The sequence below is a fragment of the Pungitius pungitius genome, chromosome 14 (assembly GCF_949316345.1).
Source record: "Pungitius pungitius chromosome 14, fPunPun2.1, whole genome shotgun sequence".
In the NCBI taxonomy this organism is placed as follows: domain Eukaryota; kingdom Metazoa; phylum Chordata; class Actinopteri; order Perciformes; family Gasterosteidae; genus Pungitius; species Pungitius pungitius.
In genome coordinates, this window is record NC_084913.1 from 2,866,194 (window position 1) to 2,881,698 (window position 15,505).

Sequence of the window (15,505 nt, forward strand, 5' to 3'; positions counted from 1 at the left end):
TTCTTCGTTCATGTTTACTGTGGTTTGTTGTTGTCTGAAGTCATGAACGCTAGTTGGTGCTCCAGTATAATTGGTCCTCCGAAACTCATCCAGTGAGAAACGTTCTGCGGTGCAAAAAGTGTAAAGTGTAAAAATGCGTAAAAAAATGTTTAATGTGTTATTTTTTGTGTAATTAATTAATCTTGATTCACATTGTAATTAATTAATCTTAATTAACGCGCTAAAGTCCCGGCCCTAATACATATATAGTGTTGTGCCTGAACGCGTTCATTGAACGATAGTTCATGAACTTGAAGTGAACGTACTGTATTAATGCCTGATGAACGTTACTGTGAACTCGTTCATTCTGGTGTCTATGAACGGCGCGTTCTTTCAGGTTAACATCATTCAAATAGGGTGCCAGATTTCTATAGAAAACACACCGTAAACGCGCCTTAATAAGTAGTGGAAAAAACACCCAATCTGGCAACACCAGCCACCAGCGTCGCACCGCGCATGCGTCATCAAAAAAAAAAAGAAATGCATGGAGGCGACAGCTGCGTGTAGCAAAGAGGCGGCGTATAATAATTTAAATGAGTTTTATGAAGTTACTGACAAGGTCGGTGAGGATGGGAGGAATCTGACCTTTATTTGCAAACATTTGCACCTTAATGATAGTCGTGTTTTTATTCCTTATTTAAAAACGTTTTTTTTAAAAAGCGCACTCAGTGTTCCGCTCCCTGTCCGGCTGCTTGCACGCATTGACTGGGTGGGCGGGGCTACCAGCTCTCACATGCAACAGGCAGCCGTCACTCACAAAACCATCTCAGGGAGACATGTCCTCAAGTGCAGGAACTGCTGCAGACCATCCTCTGCTTGTTGATGAAAAATGTGCCAGAAGTGACTAAATACTTCGGGTATGATGTATATATTATTTTACGCATTTTTTTGGTTTCAAATGCTGTCCCCACAATGCTAATGTTGAAAACGGATGTGTACCCATGGTCTGACCTTTGTGACCTACATCCTATGAGCACAAGCTTGTTGATCAAAATACTTGAACTCCGGTTTCAACACGATTGACTTCTATAATCGGTTTGTGATTGAGACGTTGCTTTCAGCTCCATCATCTCATTGGGGAGGACTCATCCGTCCCTTGTTTTTGTTGAACTGCACAATATACATTTAAAGTGGACTCTTTTACATTTCTCCCAGCTCATATTTATAAAAGCTTGTTGATATAAATCCCTCAAACTCAGCAACAGCAGGTTTTGTTTGTACCTTATTATAGAATTAATATTATTATTATGTTAACCTTAGAAGTGTCATTGAATTGTTAAAGTGACGATGACCTGCCACTAACAATGAAAAGCTCCCTCAATGTTCAGGACTTCAGTCCTTGTGAATGACCAAGAGAAAAGATCAACCGTTTCCCTTTGATGGAACATCAGAAAAAAATAAAATGGTGAATAAAATACACAGAAAATAAAATATACATTTCCAAATATTTATTATTTTTCAAACAATTATAAACTAAACAAATTTTTTTTGTGAACCCAAAAATGTTGGGTATGTATGTGGGCGAACCGGAGAACCCGGAGAAAACCCCAAAAGACCTAATTCTCTTCTGCCAATTGTAAACCAAACAATGTTTGGTGTGTTTGTGGGCGAACCGGAGAACCCGGAGAAAACCCCAAAAGACCTAATTCTGTAAACCAAACAGTGTTTGGTGTGTGGGGGGAAACCGGAGGACCCGGGGAAAACCCACGTGGGAAGGCAAACCAACCCGAACACATCCGTGAACATGTCATCTAATACATCTATTTATGCATACCCATGTTCACATATTTATGTATTCCATTTGATGACATTTGTTCTTGGACGGTTCAGGGTTGGTCGACATTCTACACCCTAACCAGACACCGGATACCCGTGTACCCTGAAGTTGTAGAGGCACGTTTGGTCTTCATCCCCCCAGTTTGTCTTTATCTCCAGCTTGACGTGGCTGAAGACATCTTTGACTGGGACCTGGTCAGAGAAGAGAGAGACACACACGTGAATGAAGGGCGTGGCGCTTCGTGGCGGAGATGCGGACCTGGTTCAGGTTGCGACTCCACCTCAGTCTGTTATAGTGAACATATCTACTAGCAGCAGAGGTCATGCGTGCTGCTCTGCTTGACCTCTGACACACTCACAGGCAGCTCAAAGGTCTGGGAGCTCAGGCCGTTCTTGCTGTACGCAAAGCTCCCCAGGTGGATGCCTTCGTCGTTGTCGTGCACCAATCCCTGGAGGAGACGGAAATAAATACTTTTTTTAGGGACGGAACAACGGCGCCTTGCAGGCAGGACGCGTCCAGGAAAAGCTTCTGACTTACGTAGACGGAGAACTCCCTCGGCGCACTGTTGATTACCCCGGTGAGTGACTGCCTTTTTGTGATGTGGCCGATCGTGACGTGCGTGACCTCGATGGGATGCGACAAGGAGACGACGGCGTGTCCCTTGGCCCCGGCGAAGCACCAGCACGCTCCGGGGGGCGACCTTGAGTGGTCCTGAGGAGAGACAAAGAGTCAAGGTTCAGGGCTCGCAGGCCATCCGCTACGACCGGTGTCTCTGCGTTCGTTCATGATAAGACCTTCCTACCTGGATGATTCTTTGGTGGTCGGTGGAGGTTGTGACCCAGGAGAGCAGCTGGTCCATTATTTTGTCTTGTATTGAGGTCCGGAACGTGTCTGAGGACAGGGGGTGGAGGACTCTGGCTCCTGCAAGTAAGGGACACGAATACAAAGTTACAAACCACAACGCGTCAAACCTGACAAGACGATGACGCTGATGAAGATGATGATGATGAAGGCAAAGGCGAGGACTCACCCTGCGACTCCTGGGCGAAGTTGGCCATTGTGTCTGCGACGGGACTCAATCGGCTCATCAGCTGCGTGAGGGTGGTTATTTTCAGCCGGGCGTCTTGTAGCTGGTTGCTGAGGTGTGCGTGCTGTGTCACTCCTGAAAGGACACAAAGCAGGGACATTCAGAAAGGGGACGGACACAGCGACGCCAGTAAGAGCAATAAGTGAAGCAAAGACTCACCACCAGCAAACAGAAACAGGAGGAGGAAATACATGATCTTTGTTCTCCAGCCCCATTTGAGTCCCATCATCATCAGGTTGATTTTGAACCTTTTTTTTGTCTTTTTGGTCTTGTTTTGTTCACCCTTGACTCCCTGGTTTGGGTTTTTTTGACCCCAAGGGTTGAGGTACCTGAAGATCCTTCTGAAGATTGAGTCTTTCTGCACCGGGCGAGGTTGACCCCAGGGGTTGAGATACCTGAAGATCCTAAAAGATGTGCAGGACGTTAGCGGCGACTCGTTCATTGGTGGAGAACACACAATACTAACGTACCTTTGCAGCAAGCCGGGAGCAGCTTGTGGTGCCTCCTGCAGATGTTCCTGGGTCACTGTGGGAGGTTGACCCCAGGGGTTGAGATACCTGAAGAACCTAAAAGATGTGCAGGGCGTTAGCGGCGACTCGTTCATTGGTGGAGAACACAATACTAACGTACCTTTGCAGCAAGCCGGGAGCAGCTTGTGGTGCCTCCTTGGTCTCTGGGTTTGTGTCCGGGTGGGTTGAGTCATCCTGCAGTGGTGACTTCTGCAGATGTTCCTGGGTCACCGTGGGAGGTTGACCCCAGGGGTTGAGATACCTGAAGATCCTAAAAGATGTGCAGGACGTTAGCGGCAACTTGTTCATTGGTGGAGAACACACAATACTAATGTACCTTTGCAGCAAGCCGGGAGCAGCTTGTGGTGCCTCCTCGGTGCAAAGGGTTCTTCTGAGGATGGCGTCTTTTAGTATTTCCATTTCTGGAAAAAGGTGTAAAACACAAAGGGGCGAATCATCAGCAACACGCATTGATAGGAATAGACACGTTAGCTTGGATGTTGTGTATTGTCACCATGAACAATAAAGTGAAGGAATTAATGAGAGCCATAAAATACAATAAACAGCATATTTGTCCTCCTTATCAGTGAGCCAATACACACATAGAAGGTGTATTAAACTATACAACAATAAAAACTGAAATTAGATTCAGGTTTTGACATTTTTGTCGAATCAAGGCTTGAAGCATTTTAAATGTTTAGATGAATGGTTTAAAGTCTGCAGCTTTCCTGGTAACTCACTTGTTTCTTCTTTGTGTTGAAAGGAGAATGGTTGGAAATCGGGGAGCTCGGGTCAATGTGGCCGCTGCGATCGGTTGACTGAGCTCAAATGATCGATTCTTGTGGGCGTTTGGTTTATAGGCGCCGAGGATTCCACCAGAGAATCTGAGGTGAGTTCCACGGAATTCTACCATTATTCTACAGAACATTCCACGATTCCACATGCAAATCAGGTTTAGAACACAGGAATGTGGCTCCTGCCACTGACTTGACTGACGGTATGAACAACTTAATTAACAATTTACAAGTGTATCACTTGCCCAGTAATTACAAGTTAATTTCTGAAAATGAACTGATTTGTAAAAACGTTTTTACAAGAAAAGGTATAATTCACCAAAAATGCAGACTGAAGTTTTCAATATTACTCTAAATGACATTTTTTTTTCAAAATTACTTAAAATGACCAAAATTCCACACAAAATACAGATTTTAAACAGGATCGTTTTACGTAATCACATAAAATCAGAAAATAAATCTGAGAAGTACTAAAGTGTATTTAATTTTTCTTTTCACAGAGCCTTTTAGACTGCAGTAAAGTGTCCAATCACCTCCACGTTTAACCTTTAAAAGATCTGAGAATCAACTCCCTCCTTAGTCATTGATACGTATATATTCTGCATTATCAATACACTCTTATCAGACTCACGCTCTCAATGACTGCTTTTGACATCCTTTATTATAGTTTTAATGTATTATAATTAGAGTATAGAGAGAATGGAAAAATATATTATATTAGCATCTGAAGCAAATTATAGCTTTTTTTTACATATTCATGCGTACACACAGAACTTCATCAGAACGACTACTGATGAGAAAGTGGGTTTTCTTTTCATTGTGTATCTAATCAGATATTTGATGTAAACATAATCAAGCCCAACAAACTTATCCTGTTAATCCCCATAGTTTTTTTTGCTCTAAAAAGTCGCAAAAATGAACATCAATGCTGGCCTTTCACAATAAGATATCCTGCCTCCAACACCTCCAAATAGTGCAATAAAGCTTACTCACAGTTCCAGCAAAGAATCCAAGTCAAAAAACAGATTTCTTGGCAGAAACCTCATCTTGTTATTGGCAAGTGATCTAAATCAGAAACATAGTGTTACCAGAACAACGTAAAAATGTGTCAGTCACTCTTTGTTATAGTGAGACGCCAGTGCTGCAGATGCTACGTGGTTAAGAGAATGTCAGCAGACTTACAGATGAGTCAGATCTCGCAGTCCGCGAAAGGCATTTTTGCTGATCAATTCAATCTTGTTCCCTTCAATGAATCTGTTCAGAGGGGTTAAATTAGAAGGTTTAGGAGATTAAAGGGTGGGGCAAAAGGAGGAGAAGTGATCAGGGTATGACGTCATACAGACCTTCAACGTAATCTTTATTTGGTCAGGTATTTTGTCAGGTTTTTCGGGGTTTTTTGTATCCAATTTTGAATACTATCAGAAAAACGTTTAACATGCAGGTTCATCAATTAATACTCACAAATATTCTAGATGTGGAAGGCCAGCGAACGCATCATCTTTGATTGTTGTCAAAGAATTTGCATTTAGAAGTCTGTGGAGGACAAAAAAACGACCCAGATACTAAGAATTAACACGTAACAATTAATAGTGTGTCCACTTTTTTTTGTGTGCATTGCACTATAATTAGCCTAAACGGTCAATGGCAATCAATCAATGCATCGATTTTACTTTCACCTGCCAAAATAGCAGTTACAGCAGCTGCAGAGAAGGCATGAGTGAAAACATCCCTTCTGTAATTTCAGAAATAGATCCATTCACCACGCTCCTGTTTCCAAGAAAGCACATACAAAACAAAGTCTTGGTTAACGATCAGATCCAGACACGGCAACCCTTCAGAGACACACCGGGATCCAAGCATCGTGTTTACCTCGTGCTTTACTCACGGTACAAACCACGCGTTACTCACAGTGAGTTGATCTCGTTCGGTATAGTCCGTGGGACACCGAGTCATCAGGAGCTGTGTTGTTGGAGATGATCGCACAACAAACAGACCCAAACATTTTGCAGAAGCTACCGCTTCCAGCCGCCATCATGTCTAAAGCCACTTTATTATTCCAGGCCATGAGTCTGTAATGATGCATCTAATGACTCATGCAGGTCTTCATTCGTAGCACCTGTTGTTATCAAATGCAGTTTCATCCAATCCAGATTTTTTGTTACTGTTCACAAATCCATCTGTGATCTGATTCAAATGAGTTTTATGAAGTTACTGACAAGGTCGGTGAGGATGGGAGGAATCTGACCTTTCTTTGCAAACATTTGCACCTTAATGATAACTGTCGTATTTTTATTCCTTATTTAAAAAAGACCATTCAAGCAGCATGTGTTTGAGAATGTACTGTAGGGGTGAACGCTGCTGCTAGTGTGGAATGAATGGACAGCAACATTAAAGCAACAATAGAGAAATGCTGTCCCCTCAATGCTAATGTAAACCCTGGTTGGATAAGGATTCAAAATTGGATATGAAGATGAAATCTGATGCATAGCTTCAGTGTTAAAACTGATAAAATAATTGCTGTCTGTGGTTCTGGGCTGTGGCAATAATTTAGAAAAATAATAGCTCCCAGAAACATTTGGAAAAACTGAACTAGTTGGAACTGTGAACTTAGTTCAATATATTTTGAAGTTTGAACTATGAACTGAACTAGTTCATTTTAAAATTTGTGAACTGAACTTTGAACTAGTTCATGTAGAAAGTGAACTTTCCCAACACTGTATATATATATATATATATACCTATATACCTTAAGTAAGGGCACGGTTATTTCGCGAGGCGTGCACGTGTCTGTGTGTGCTCATCGGGGGAAGCAAAGCCATCCGGCGGGGCCGATGTTGGACACCACGGGTCTAGAATGATTCTGAGGGTGGAGGAAAACCGGAGTGGAGCTCTTCCCTTTGAAGTCACCGGCTGATATAGAAAACAGGCGAACATCAAAGAGAATTTCATGTGAATATTTAACAAGCAGATTTGTCATTCTTTTTTAAAATACATTTTTGGTATTTTTTTCATCCATCTTATCGTCGCTTTTTCGCGACACCCAATTAGAGAGACCAGATCCACGTATCAGCCCGCTTAGCTTTCATGACACAAACCACGGTGTAATTTCTGAGGAATGCGAGCATCCTTCATAATAAAAAAAAAAAAAAAAGTAAATAAATAAAAGCGAGACAACCCTTCGCCTGCCTGCATATAACACTCAGGCACTTAGTTTCAAAGTAGCGCTGGCCACCGCGGCCCCGCATACTTCCATACACCGGGCTCCCTTTCTCCTCGGGCCCCGAGGTGAATGTGGCCTTTGAGAGACGAGGGAAAGCAAACATGTAGCCGGCAGCTCTCGCCTGGGAAAAGAACATCCAAACTGAGTGGGGCTGTCTTCAGAGCGACAGCCTGAGCAAACAACCTGAGAGGGCTTCATGAGGGAGGTGGGGGGCGGGCGGGGGGGGGGCTGGTAGCTGACTGAGGGGCTTCAGGGAGCCCGCCGGAGTCGCACCTTTTAAACAGGGGAGGCTCTTTATCTCAAATGCCCTCAGAGCGGGAGACGGTCTAAGACGATGTTTAAAGAGCACAGAGCCGGTGTGCAATGTTCATGTCGGCTTTTAATGACATTTTAATTAATCTGGATCCCTTTCAGATTTTTTTTTTAATTATAAAGGTTTGAATAATTCAAACTCAAAGCTTTTATCTGCTGGAAGAAACACAACTCTTTTTATAAATAGGGTTCACGATGATATATTTCAACGCTTCAACTGGGAAAATTCATCTGAAAGTGACACTGAAGACTGCACCGTATTCCACTCCTCTTCGTGACCATTAAAGCGCTTTACAACATAAGTTATCACTGGCGAAACAAACATTCACAACCACAGCCATGTGCGGTTCAGTATCTGGGACACTTCAACATGTGCACTGCAGCGATGGAACCAGCCTCTTCATTCCTGCACAAGCGCTTTACCTCCTGAGGCTCAAACAACTCGGTTTGTGTTTATAGAAATGGCCAAACTACAAACTACGACTTTTTTATGACTGAAGGGATGACTGAAGAACCAAAGATGTATATCACTAAAAAAAGAAAGTTAAAAACTATTTCTACATACCATCTAAATGGAGATGCAGATGGATGAAGTTAACAAAAGTAAATATCATCCCTCCTCATTTTGCCTGTCAATAACCATATCAAGAGGTTTAAATGTGGAGCTACTGGCTTTGAGTGGTAGCAACGGGTGGGGGGGGGGGGCAGGGGGGGGATTGTTTATCCAGCGCCCCCCAAGTCGTGACTACTGTTCACGCAGCCAGGATCAGAGCCCACGGATCGGGGCTTTGAGTGTTTAGTCCGTGGATTAGCTATTGTGGCGGTAGCTAGCACCATCACCCCCCCCCCCCCCCCCACCCCTCATCGGCCACCCAACCCTCTACACAATCTCCATTGTGAGCACCCAGCACCCATAGGAAGGGGGGGGTGTCACAGTTCAGTATTCTCTTGGAATTAGAGAACGAGATGGCTGATCTGGGACCAAATTCACTTCTCAGTCAATCGAAGGTAAAGATAGAACCATGGGGGGGGGGGGGGGGGGGGGGGATCGGCCAGCTGTGTCTCCTGCTGGATCAGTTCGTCTCCTCCACAAGGCGTCCGATACCACAGCGCTGACCCACCAACGCACGAGGCACCCTTTGGCGTCCGTGCGAGATGACATGTGACTGTGAACCGCTCCGTATCATTAGTACGACGACGACCGGGTAGTCAAACAAACACGGAACTTTAGGCCAGGAGAGCGTTGTTCGTGTCCCGAAGCTGAAAACTTGAAGATACGATGACTTTAAGCTTGTCTCAAAGCCTCCCATTTCTGTCAGAAGAAGCCAGAAGGCCCCAGCCAAGTGTTTTTTTACGCCAAAAATATTTGAGCATGTCAACCAGAAGACAATTTATCACTAATTACATTTTTTATGGTTTCATAAACTCCTGTCACAACGCCGCGGTGCAGAGGCGAGGGGCCCCCAGATGGTCGACCCGGGAGAGACGTCCTTTCACCAGGCGGCAGCGCCAGGAGCCGCCAACAAAGAAGATCTCCAATGCGAGGCCCCCTGTGAGGGAACAATGGTTCCAAGTGCAGGGTGCGTCATTTCTCATTCACTCAGCAGCTGGCTGGGAACCAACAGGTCGGCGTGCTCGCCACTCCACATGGACGCCGAGGGGTGGGGGGGGGGGGGGGGGACCGAGAGGGACAACTCGTCGGCAAATGATCAAAATGGCGAGAGGACCAATCAGCGGCGCTGTAATCCCAAACCTCTTTGGCGGCTCTCGGGTTTTGTTGGAGCACCTGTTTGACACCTTCTCACTTTGATCACTCGGCCTCCCTTTTGGAGGGAGGAGAGGAGCGAGGGGGGAGGGGGTGTGGTGTTCCTTTTTTCTAACAATAAGCAGGTTTGTCTCACTTGAGATGTGTTGAGGAATTTGCACACGACGGTGATGTCCGGCTTGACTTTAAAGAGCCGCAAAACCAGAAAGATATCTGCATGGCCACAGAAGCCAACTGGTTTTACCCTCACACGGATGTATGAGACGCATTTGGTGAATAAGAATGGAAACCTCACGCGGCACATAGTGTTCATTCCGTTAATTCATTCAGATTGTCATCACTATTTCTCCCGGGTAACGAAAAAAAAAACTGTAAACTGAGTGCGTAACAAGCGACGGGTTTGATTCAGCTTGGCGCTGGAACAAATATGCCAACATTTACACGTCCCAGATACCAATGGAAAGAACCGCCCCGGGTGCTGCTGAAGGGACCGTTAAGTGGTTTACGCTGCGCAGTAAGATCTGCTTTAACTGCCTTGCCATCTGATGACATTTCTGCCGATCCGCCCGAGCAGTCTCACTCTGCTAGACAGAGCAGCGGGGACTGAGGCCCCGTTAAAGTTAATGGCACTCCACAAACACAAAAGCCCAGACGAGCCAACACCAATAAAACTCGAATTATACCAGAGGGGGAAAAAAAAAAGAAGCACCGAGGAGGAGGAGTCATTTTGTTTTTTGGGACGGGAAGAAGAGGAGGACGTTTGCTCCACGCAGGAATATCTGGAACGCTGCAGAAGCCGATGCAGGCTGTGCGCCCGACTGCGACATCCTGAGGGGGGTGAAAAGTGTCCTGGCAAAGCTCCTGTCCTCTTAGGCGCTGTCACACAGCCCGTCCTGTGGCAGACTGCCATCACCAGACATCTGGCTGGTTAGTTTCCACTAAAAATATGGTGTGGTGAAAGTCAGCAGAATGTGGAGGTGAAGCCGGCATCACGTACGCTAAATGTTGTGTAATTATCACAACTATTCACATTTTTACAATTGTTATAGGTCATATGATTATTTTTTTTTCTAACTTAGCTCTGTTTTCCCTCCAAGAAATGGAGGATTAAGCCGCATGATTAACATGAAACGGCAGTGGTACAATACCGGAAGTAGTGTGTCCAGTGCAAGAAGGCGAGAGAAAGGCGTGTAGCCTTTCTGCACGTCATGCCAGACGACCGCGTATACGTCCTAACAAACACGCCTTCCCAGGATACAGCGAGCTAACCACAAACTCGGTTTTGCGATGTTTGTTGAGGTAACACGTCTCGTGAGGAGTCGTTTTCTCACAGGCCTCCACACAAATAGTCTTCTTTTTTGCAGCCGTAGGCGTTGTGCCCTGATGGGAATGAGAGAGAACGTCTAGAGTCAACTCCCCAGTCCCATCAACCAAGGAATTGGAGCAAATACCTTTTTGTGTGTCTTTCCAACAGCTGCTGAGGTATTTCATCCTGGACCAAAAGTGGTGGAGGTTTCACGGGGCTTGTCCAACATCAATCTCCATCTAAAGTAAGGCGAGCGTGGAGTCAATTAACCCAACAAACACCTCTTTCTGGGCTTGTTCACACTATCCATCCGACATTAGGAATAGTCTCAATCTACGAAAGACTGCACTGAGTGACGCAGCGGCACTTTCCCAGATAACGGCGGTCCTGTCGTGACGCTGATGCAGGGGTCGGCTCCCAGTTTGAGTGCAGTGTCACAGTCCGGACTGGGAACCCACCATTAGTCAGCGATGAGTCAGAGATAAGAACGTGAGCGTTAGGTAGCAGTTTGATGAGATTGTCGGTGACGAACGCTGAACGGTTCGACACCTACTCACAGCTACCAGTGGAGCCGTGTCTCTGCCTGAACCGGGGCCCAAATCCTCGGGCACCGCCTCTGCCAAGCAGTGTAAATATTTAGGGTCACCCGTCGCACAGTGGAAAAATGGAGCTGCGAAACCCTGGACTGCGCGCGCCTGCGTTTCTGCAAACGCGACCCGGGCCTCTGTGGACAGAAGCCAGCGGCGCATACCTGCAAGTGTTTGTGTGAAAAGCTTTTTACTCTTTTTTTTTATTTTACTTTTCAGGGCGCCTTTTGACGGGAGGCAGAATAGCGTTATCGGCGGGATGTGGGCGCCGTGGCATTCGGGGGAAGCACATCATTCACGGCTGGAAGAAAAAAAGCGTGGGTTTAACCTAAGAGAACAATCGAGTATATTAATTACTTTGGTATTTACCAATTCCCCCTCAAAATTTCGTCCGTGTCAAGTTAAATTAACATTTGGATCGTCGTGCAGCAGTAAAACCCACACGGCACGAAATCCTGCAAGTACTGCAGCGCATTAATGCACAAGATCACGCCAGCCTGTTCAGCTGTTTGGGTCCTTTTAGGATGGAGTACATTGGCATCATTGTTTAACAGATTTAATTTTCGATCCACAAGTAGCTGTTTAGTTTCAATAAATGCAATAAGTGCAGCTAATGTGAATCTAAATCTCAACCCTATTTAATATTAAATTATACATTGCAATTATTACCTTTTAGGATATTAAATTCAAATGAGTAAATTCTTTAAGTGTTAATTAGATTAAGTGCAAGTTTAACATAATGTAATAAAACATGTAGTTTGCAGGTATTTCACCTTGTAGACAAAGTCTATGTCACATTTCTACTAAATCCTACATATACAAGCAACATTATCCAATTTACCTGAAGAGGGCTGACCTGATGGTGAAGGGATGAAATTATTGGGTAAAAATGCAACGTGAGGCGGAAAGAGTTGACAGGTTTGATAGATTAGTGCACGTAACACAGGAATACTGTGTGTGGGTCTGTGAATCAGGAAATCAGAGGTGACTTTCAGAAGAAAAATAAATTGTTCAGGATCTTCTACACTGGAAGCATTTACAAGCACGTTTGAAAAGAGCCTCAGAGTCTAAAGGGGGGGGGGGGGGTTGATTTAACTTTGTGCGTGTGGCCTGTGGTGGACACTCGGCCTACTGGACTCATTCAGGGGGAGAAAATACCGCTTTGACCCCACAAGGAGACGCAGGAGCCCCCCCCCCCCCCCCCCCCCCCCCGCAACCCCGACAACTCGTAACGCTATCATCGCTCCAACCCTTTTACCACGGGGGGAGGAAAAGGTTCTCGTCCCGCACCGGAGACGCATTAAACTGGATGAATGACGCATTGAGTGAATACCTGCCGCTTGTGGCTCCCCCTGAATGCTCCGTATTCAGTTCATTCACCAACAGGGCTCCCTTGTGCTCTCCTGCCCTCACCCTGCCGTGACCTCCGCTGGTCATACGCACGATGTGGAACCTTCCCAGATGCAATCACGGTGGCTTTGCGTGTCTTCGGGCGTTCAGCCTCAGAGACGTTTTTGCTTCTGCAGCCATACGGACACCTTTGGGAAGGAAGTGGAGCATTTAGCAGAGCCAGAGCTTTTTCAGTAAGGAGGTTTGTGGAGACCAATCCAGTGAATGTTGTTCCTGCATCTGCTCGGCGGATGCAACTGCTTGAGACCTGAAATGAATGCAAACAGTTTCTTCGCACCGTCCGAAAATAACAAAGGTGAGGAAACGGTTCAGGTGGTGAGTGAGGAGTCATAAAAGGTGTTCAGACCGCCGGATGCCACGGGACGTCTCTCAGCGCGGCACCAAAGTGACCCGTGGACGGACGAAGAGGTGCACACACACACACACTCACACACACACTCACATGCTCACTCACACACAGTGAATAAATACGTTATTGATAAATAGTAGAATATCTTCATTCACATTAGGACTGTCATATTGCCCTTTCTTTTTCTCTTATAAGACATGAAAGGCCTAAAAATCAAAATCCTTCCTCAGTTGTGAGTCATTCTGTCGCTCGACGACTATCTTTTAACGGCCGTGGAGAAGGGTGTCATCCTGCAAAGTGGAGTCAGAGTGGATGGAGACACCGAGATGCATTTTTCATTCTATGTGATTTCGGTCGTCCTGCATCATTTCCTACTGATAGGAGAGGAAATCCTGCACCAGAGTCTTCGTCGGCAGCTTTCTCAGAGAAGCCGAGGCTCAGAAGAAGCTCTGAAGCGTGCGCCTGAGACAAAGGAGACAAAGGAGACATCTCTGATGCAAGGACGTCGGCGACAAAAATCCGAGCGAAGGTCCGCGGCATCGTGTTGAGTCCCCAACTTCTCCACGGACCTTCACCCTGGTGTCATTCATCAGGCCCTGCAGGGACACAGCGCAACTCTCAGGGCAGAATCTAATCAGCTCCCTCATTCCAGAAGAGATTGATGAGTCCAAGATAAAAGCAAAATGGATCAATTTGAAACAGTAATGGTGATTTGGAACTATTAGCCCACAACACAGCAGTGCTAATCTCCGCCCCAGATCGGTAGAGTTCCACCAGCTGGGGAAGCTTATTCCTTCCTTTGGAGGTAAATGACGAGATGAGTGTGGAACAGTTTGAAAGGGGAAAGCAAACGTGAAGAAGTAACCGTGTGAATCGATACCAATGAATCGGAGCGCGTTGACATTCTGGGCTGTGGAATGAATTGTGGACGTAAAGTATAATTCTAACTAACGCGTAATCGTTGGATTCAAACAAACAGGGAGCCATGTGACAGTCAGTGGTGCTCTCAATATCAGCGGGATGAATTCATAACAGCAAACAGACGCTCTTCTCCAGATTTGAATTTCAATTAGGTCCCCCCCGCCTGCTTAAAAAAAAGACGGACAACACGAAACATAATAATGTGCTTCAGGGTGAAGCTTTAATCACGACATGGACAACCTATGAATCACATTAATTTATCTGAATTAAATGCAACATATTTTTAATAAAACAAGAGAAGCTGTCAGAAGAAAAAGTAAAAAAAAGATCAACTTGAGCAGCATTGATAATAATATTCATTGTCAGGCTGGTTGCAGAAGGATGGTTCATCATCCAGGTCACAGGGGGTCCTCAAATACACATTTTTGAAAGGGTTCCCTTCTAATGAGTTCTTTCCTCGGCTCCATGATGTGTGCAGAAGCTGCTGCTCCTGCGGCCTCGTGAGGGACCGAAGTCAGCGGAGCTCTTCTGCTCTTCCGACAGTTTGACTCTGTGGAAGCACACTGTGTAATTTTCTCCGAGCCAGTCGAGTCTCCATTTCTTTTCCAACCACTAATTCATTATAGCCGAGCACAGTTTGATGCAGTCAGGACAAAGGAATGTCGGAGCCCGCGAGTCGAGTTCGGAGCAGAGGAGGAGGCTGATGGAGGGATGGATGGAGGGATGGATGGATCGGGGGGGCTGTGTGGTTTACATCGAGCTGTCTGGCCCGACCAAAGTCTCGGAGGCAGAGACACCAGCACGTCGCCCCTTGGGATGAACGAGGAGAGCCGAGTGTGTTTCCCCTGAAGCATTCCTGAGGACCTTCTGGTGCACATTGGTCACCAGACTTGTTGGACGTCATGTCACTTCAGGAAGTCCAGTGTCATGGCTTAGAGTAAAGAATAATCTCTGCGTACGGAGAGGCTCAAACAAGATCGCGCCTTGTACCCGTCTTTGCTGTCCAGTGTTTGCGTCCAACTGCTCAGGCCTCTGAGTCTTCTGGAGACGGATCGCATGGGTCCAGAGAACTTTAGAGAGTTTAGAAGGACATCTACGCTACATCTGCCATTGAGGATGTCGAAGCACACGATGGATGGAGGATTTCCACCCGTTTCTAATCTTCTGCCTTAGGAAAATACAGGTTGGGTTTTCTGTATTCCAGTGGAAGCCACAAAGGAAATGTCAACAGAATCTTTTTTTTTTTTTTTTGTAATTATAAACCAGTTTGATTTAAACTCGGCTTTCATTTTGGCAGAACCGTCGTGAATCCAGACGGGGTCTCAGCGGGCCTGTGTGGGTGGTCCGGCTGCCGCGTCGCACGGGACCGACTTGTTTCCGCCGTGGCGGCGATGTCATCGCGGCTGCATCTGCACCGAGCCCCCCCCCC

The 15,505-nt window shown here is 45.9% G+C and overlaps 1 protein-coding gene across 3 annotated transcripts; it reads right to left on the minus strand.

Annotated features, from left to right (window-relative positions):
* Nucleotides 1-1,553: 1,553 nt before the first annotated feature.
* On the minus strand, nt 1,554-6,930 carry LOC134104011 (uncharacterized). 3 transcript variants are annotated; one of them, XM_062557298.1, is made up of 15 exons: nt 6,115-6,148; nt 5,902-5,973; nt 5,668-5,739; nt 5,389-5,460; nt 5,200-5,271; nt 4,153-4,296; nt 3,750-3,834; nt 3,534-3,683; nt 3,374-3,469; nt 3,063-3,307; nt 2,847-2,978; nt 2,619-2,737; nt 2,354-2,527; nt 2,175-2,264; nt 1,554-2,007 (listed from the first exon to the last, which is right to left on the minus strand). In XM_062557298.1, exons 7-15 carry the CDS (start codon nt 3,830-3,832, stop codon nt 1,891-1,893), a joined length of 1,206 nt encoding a protein of 401 aa, XP_062413282.1. In that variant the 5' UTR covers nt 3,833-3,834; nt 4,153-4,296; nt 5,200-5,271; nt 5,389-5,460; nt 5,668-5,739; nt 5,902-5,973; nt 6,115-6,148; the 3' UTR covers nt 1,554-1,890. The 3 variants fall into 3 exon arrangements, with proteins under 3 accessions (XP_062413282.1, XP_062413283.1, XP_062413281.1); XM_062557299.1 differs by having other exon boundaries at nt 3,063-3,241; nt 5,883-6,930; XM_062557297.1 differs by having other exon boundaries at nt 5,883-6,930.
* Nucleotides 6,931-15,505: the final 8,575 nt, after the last annotated feature.

Coding starts and splice junctions, on each gene's coding strand:
- LOC134104011 (XM_062557297.1), bottom strand. CDS start 3,832: ATGGAAATACTAAAAGACGCCATCCTCAGAAGAACCCTTTGCACCGAG. Junction 3,684..3,749: donor GCTCCCGGCTTGCTGCAAAG/GTACATTAGTAT, acceptor CACATCTTTTAG/GATCTTCAGGTATCTCAACC. Junction 3,308..3,373: donor GCTCCCGGCTTGCTGCAAAG/GTACGTTAGTAT, acceptor CACATCTTTTAG/GATCTTCAGGTATCTCAACC.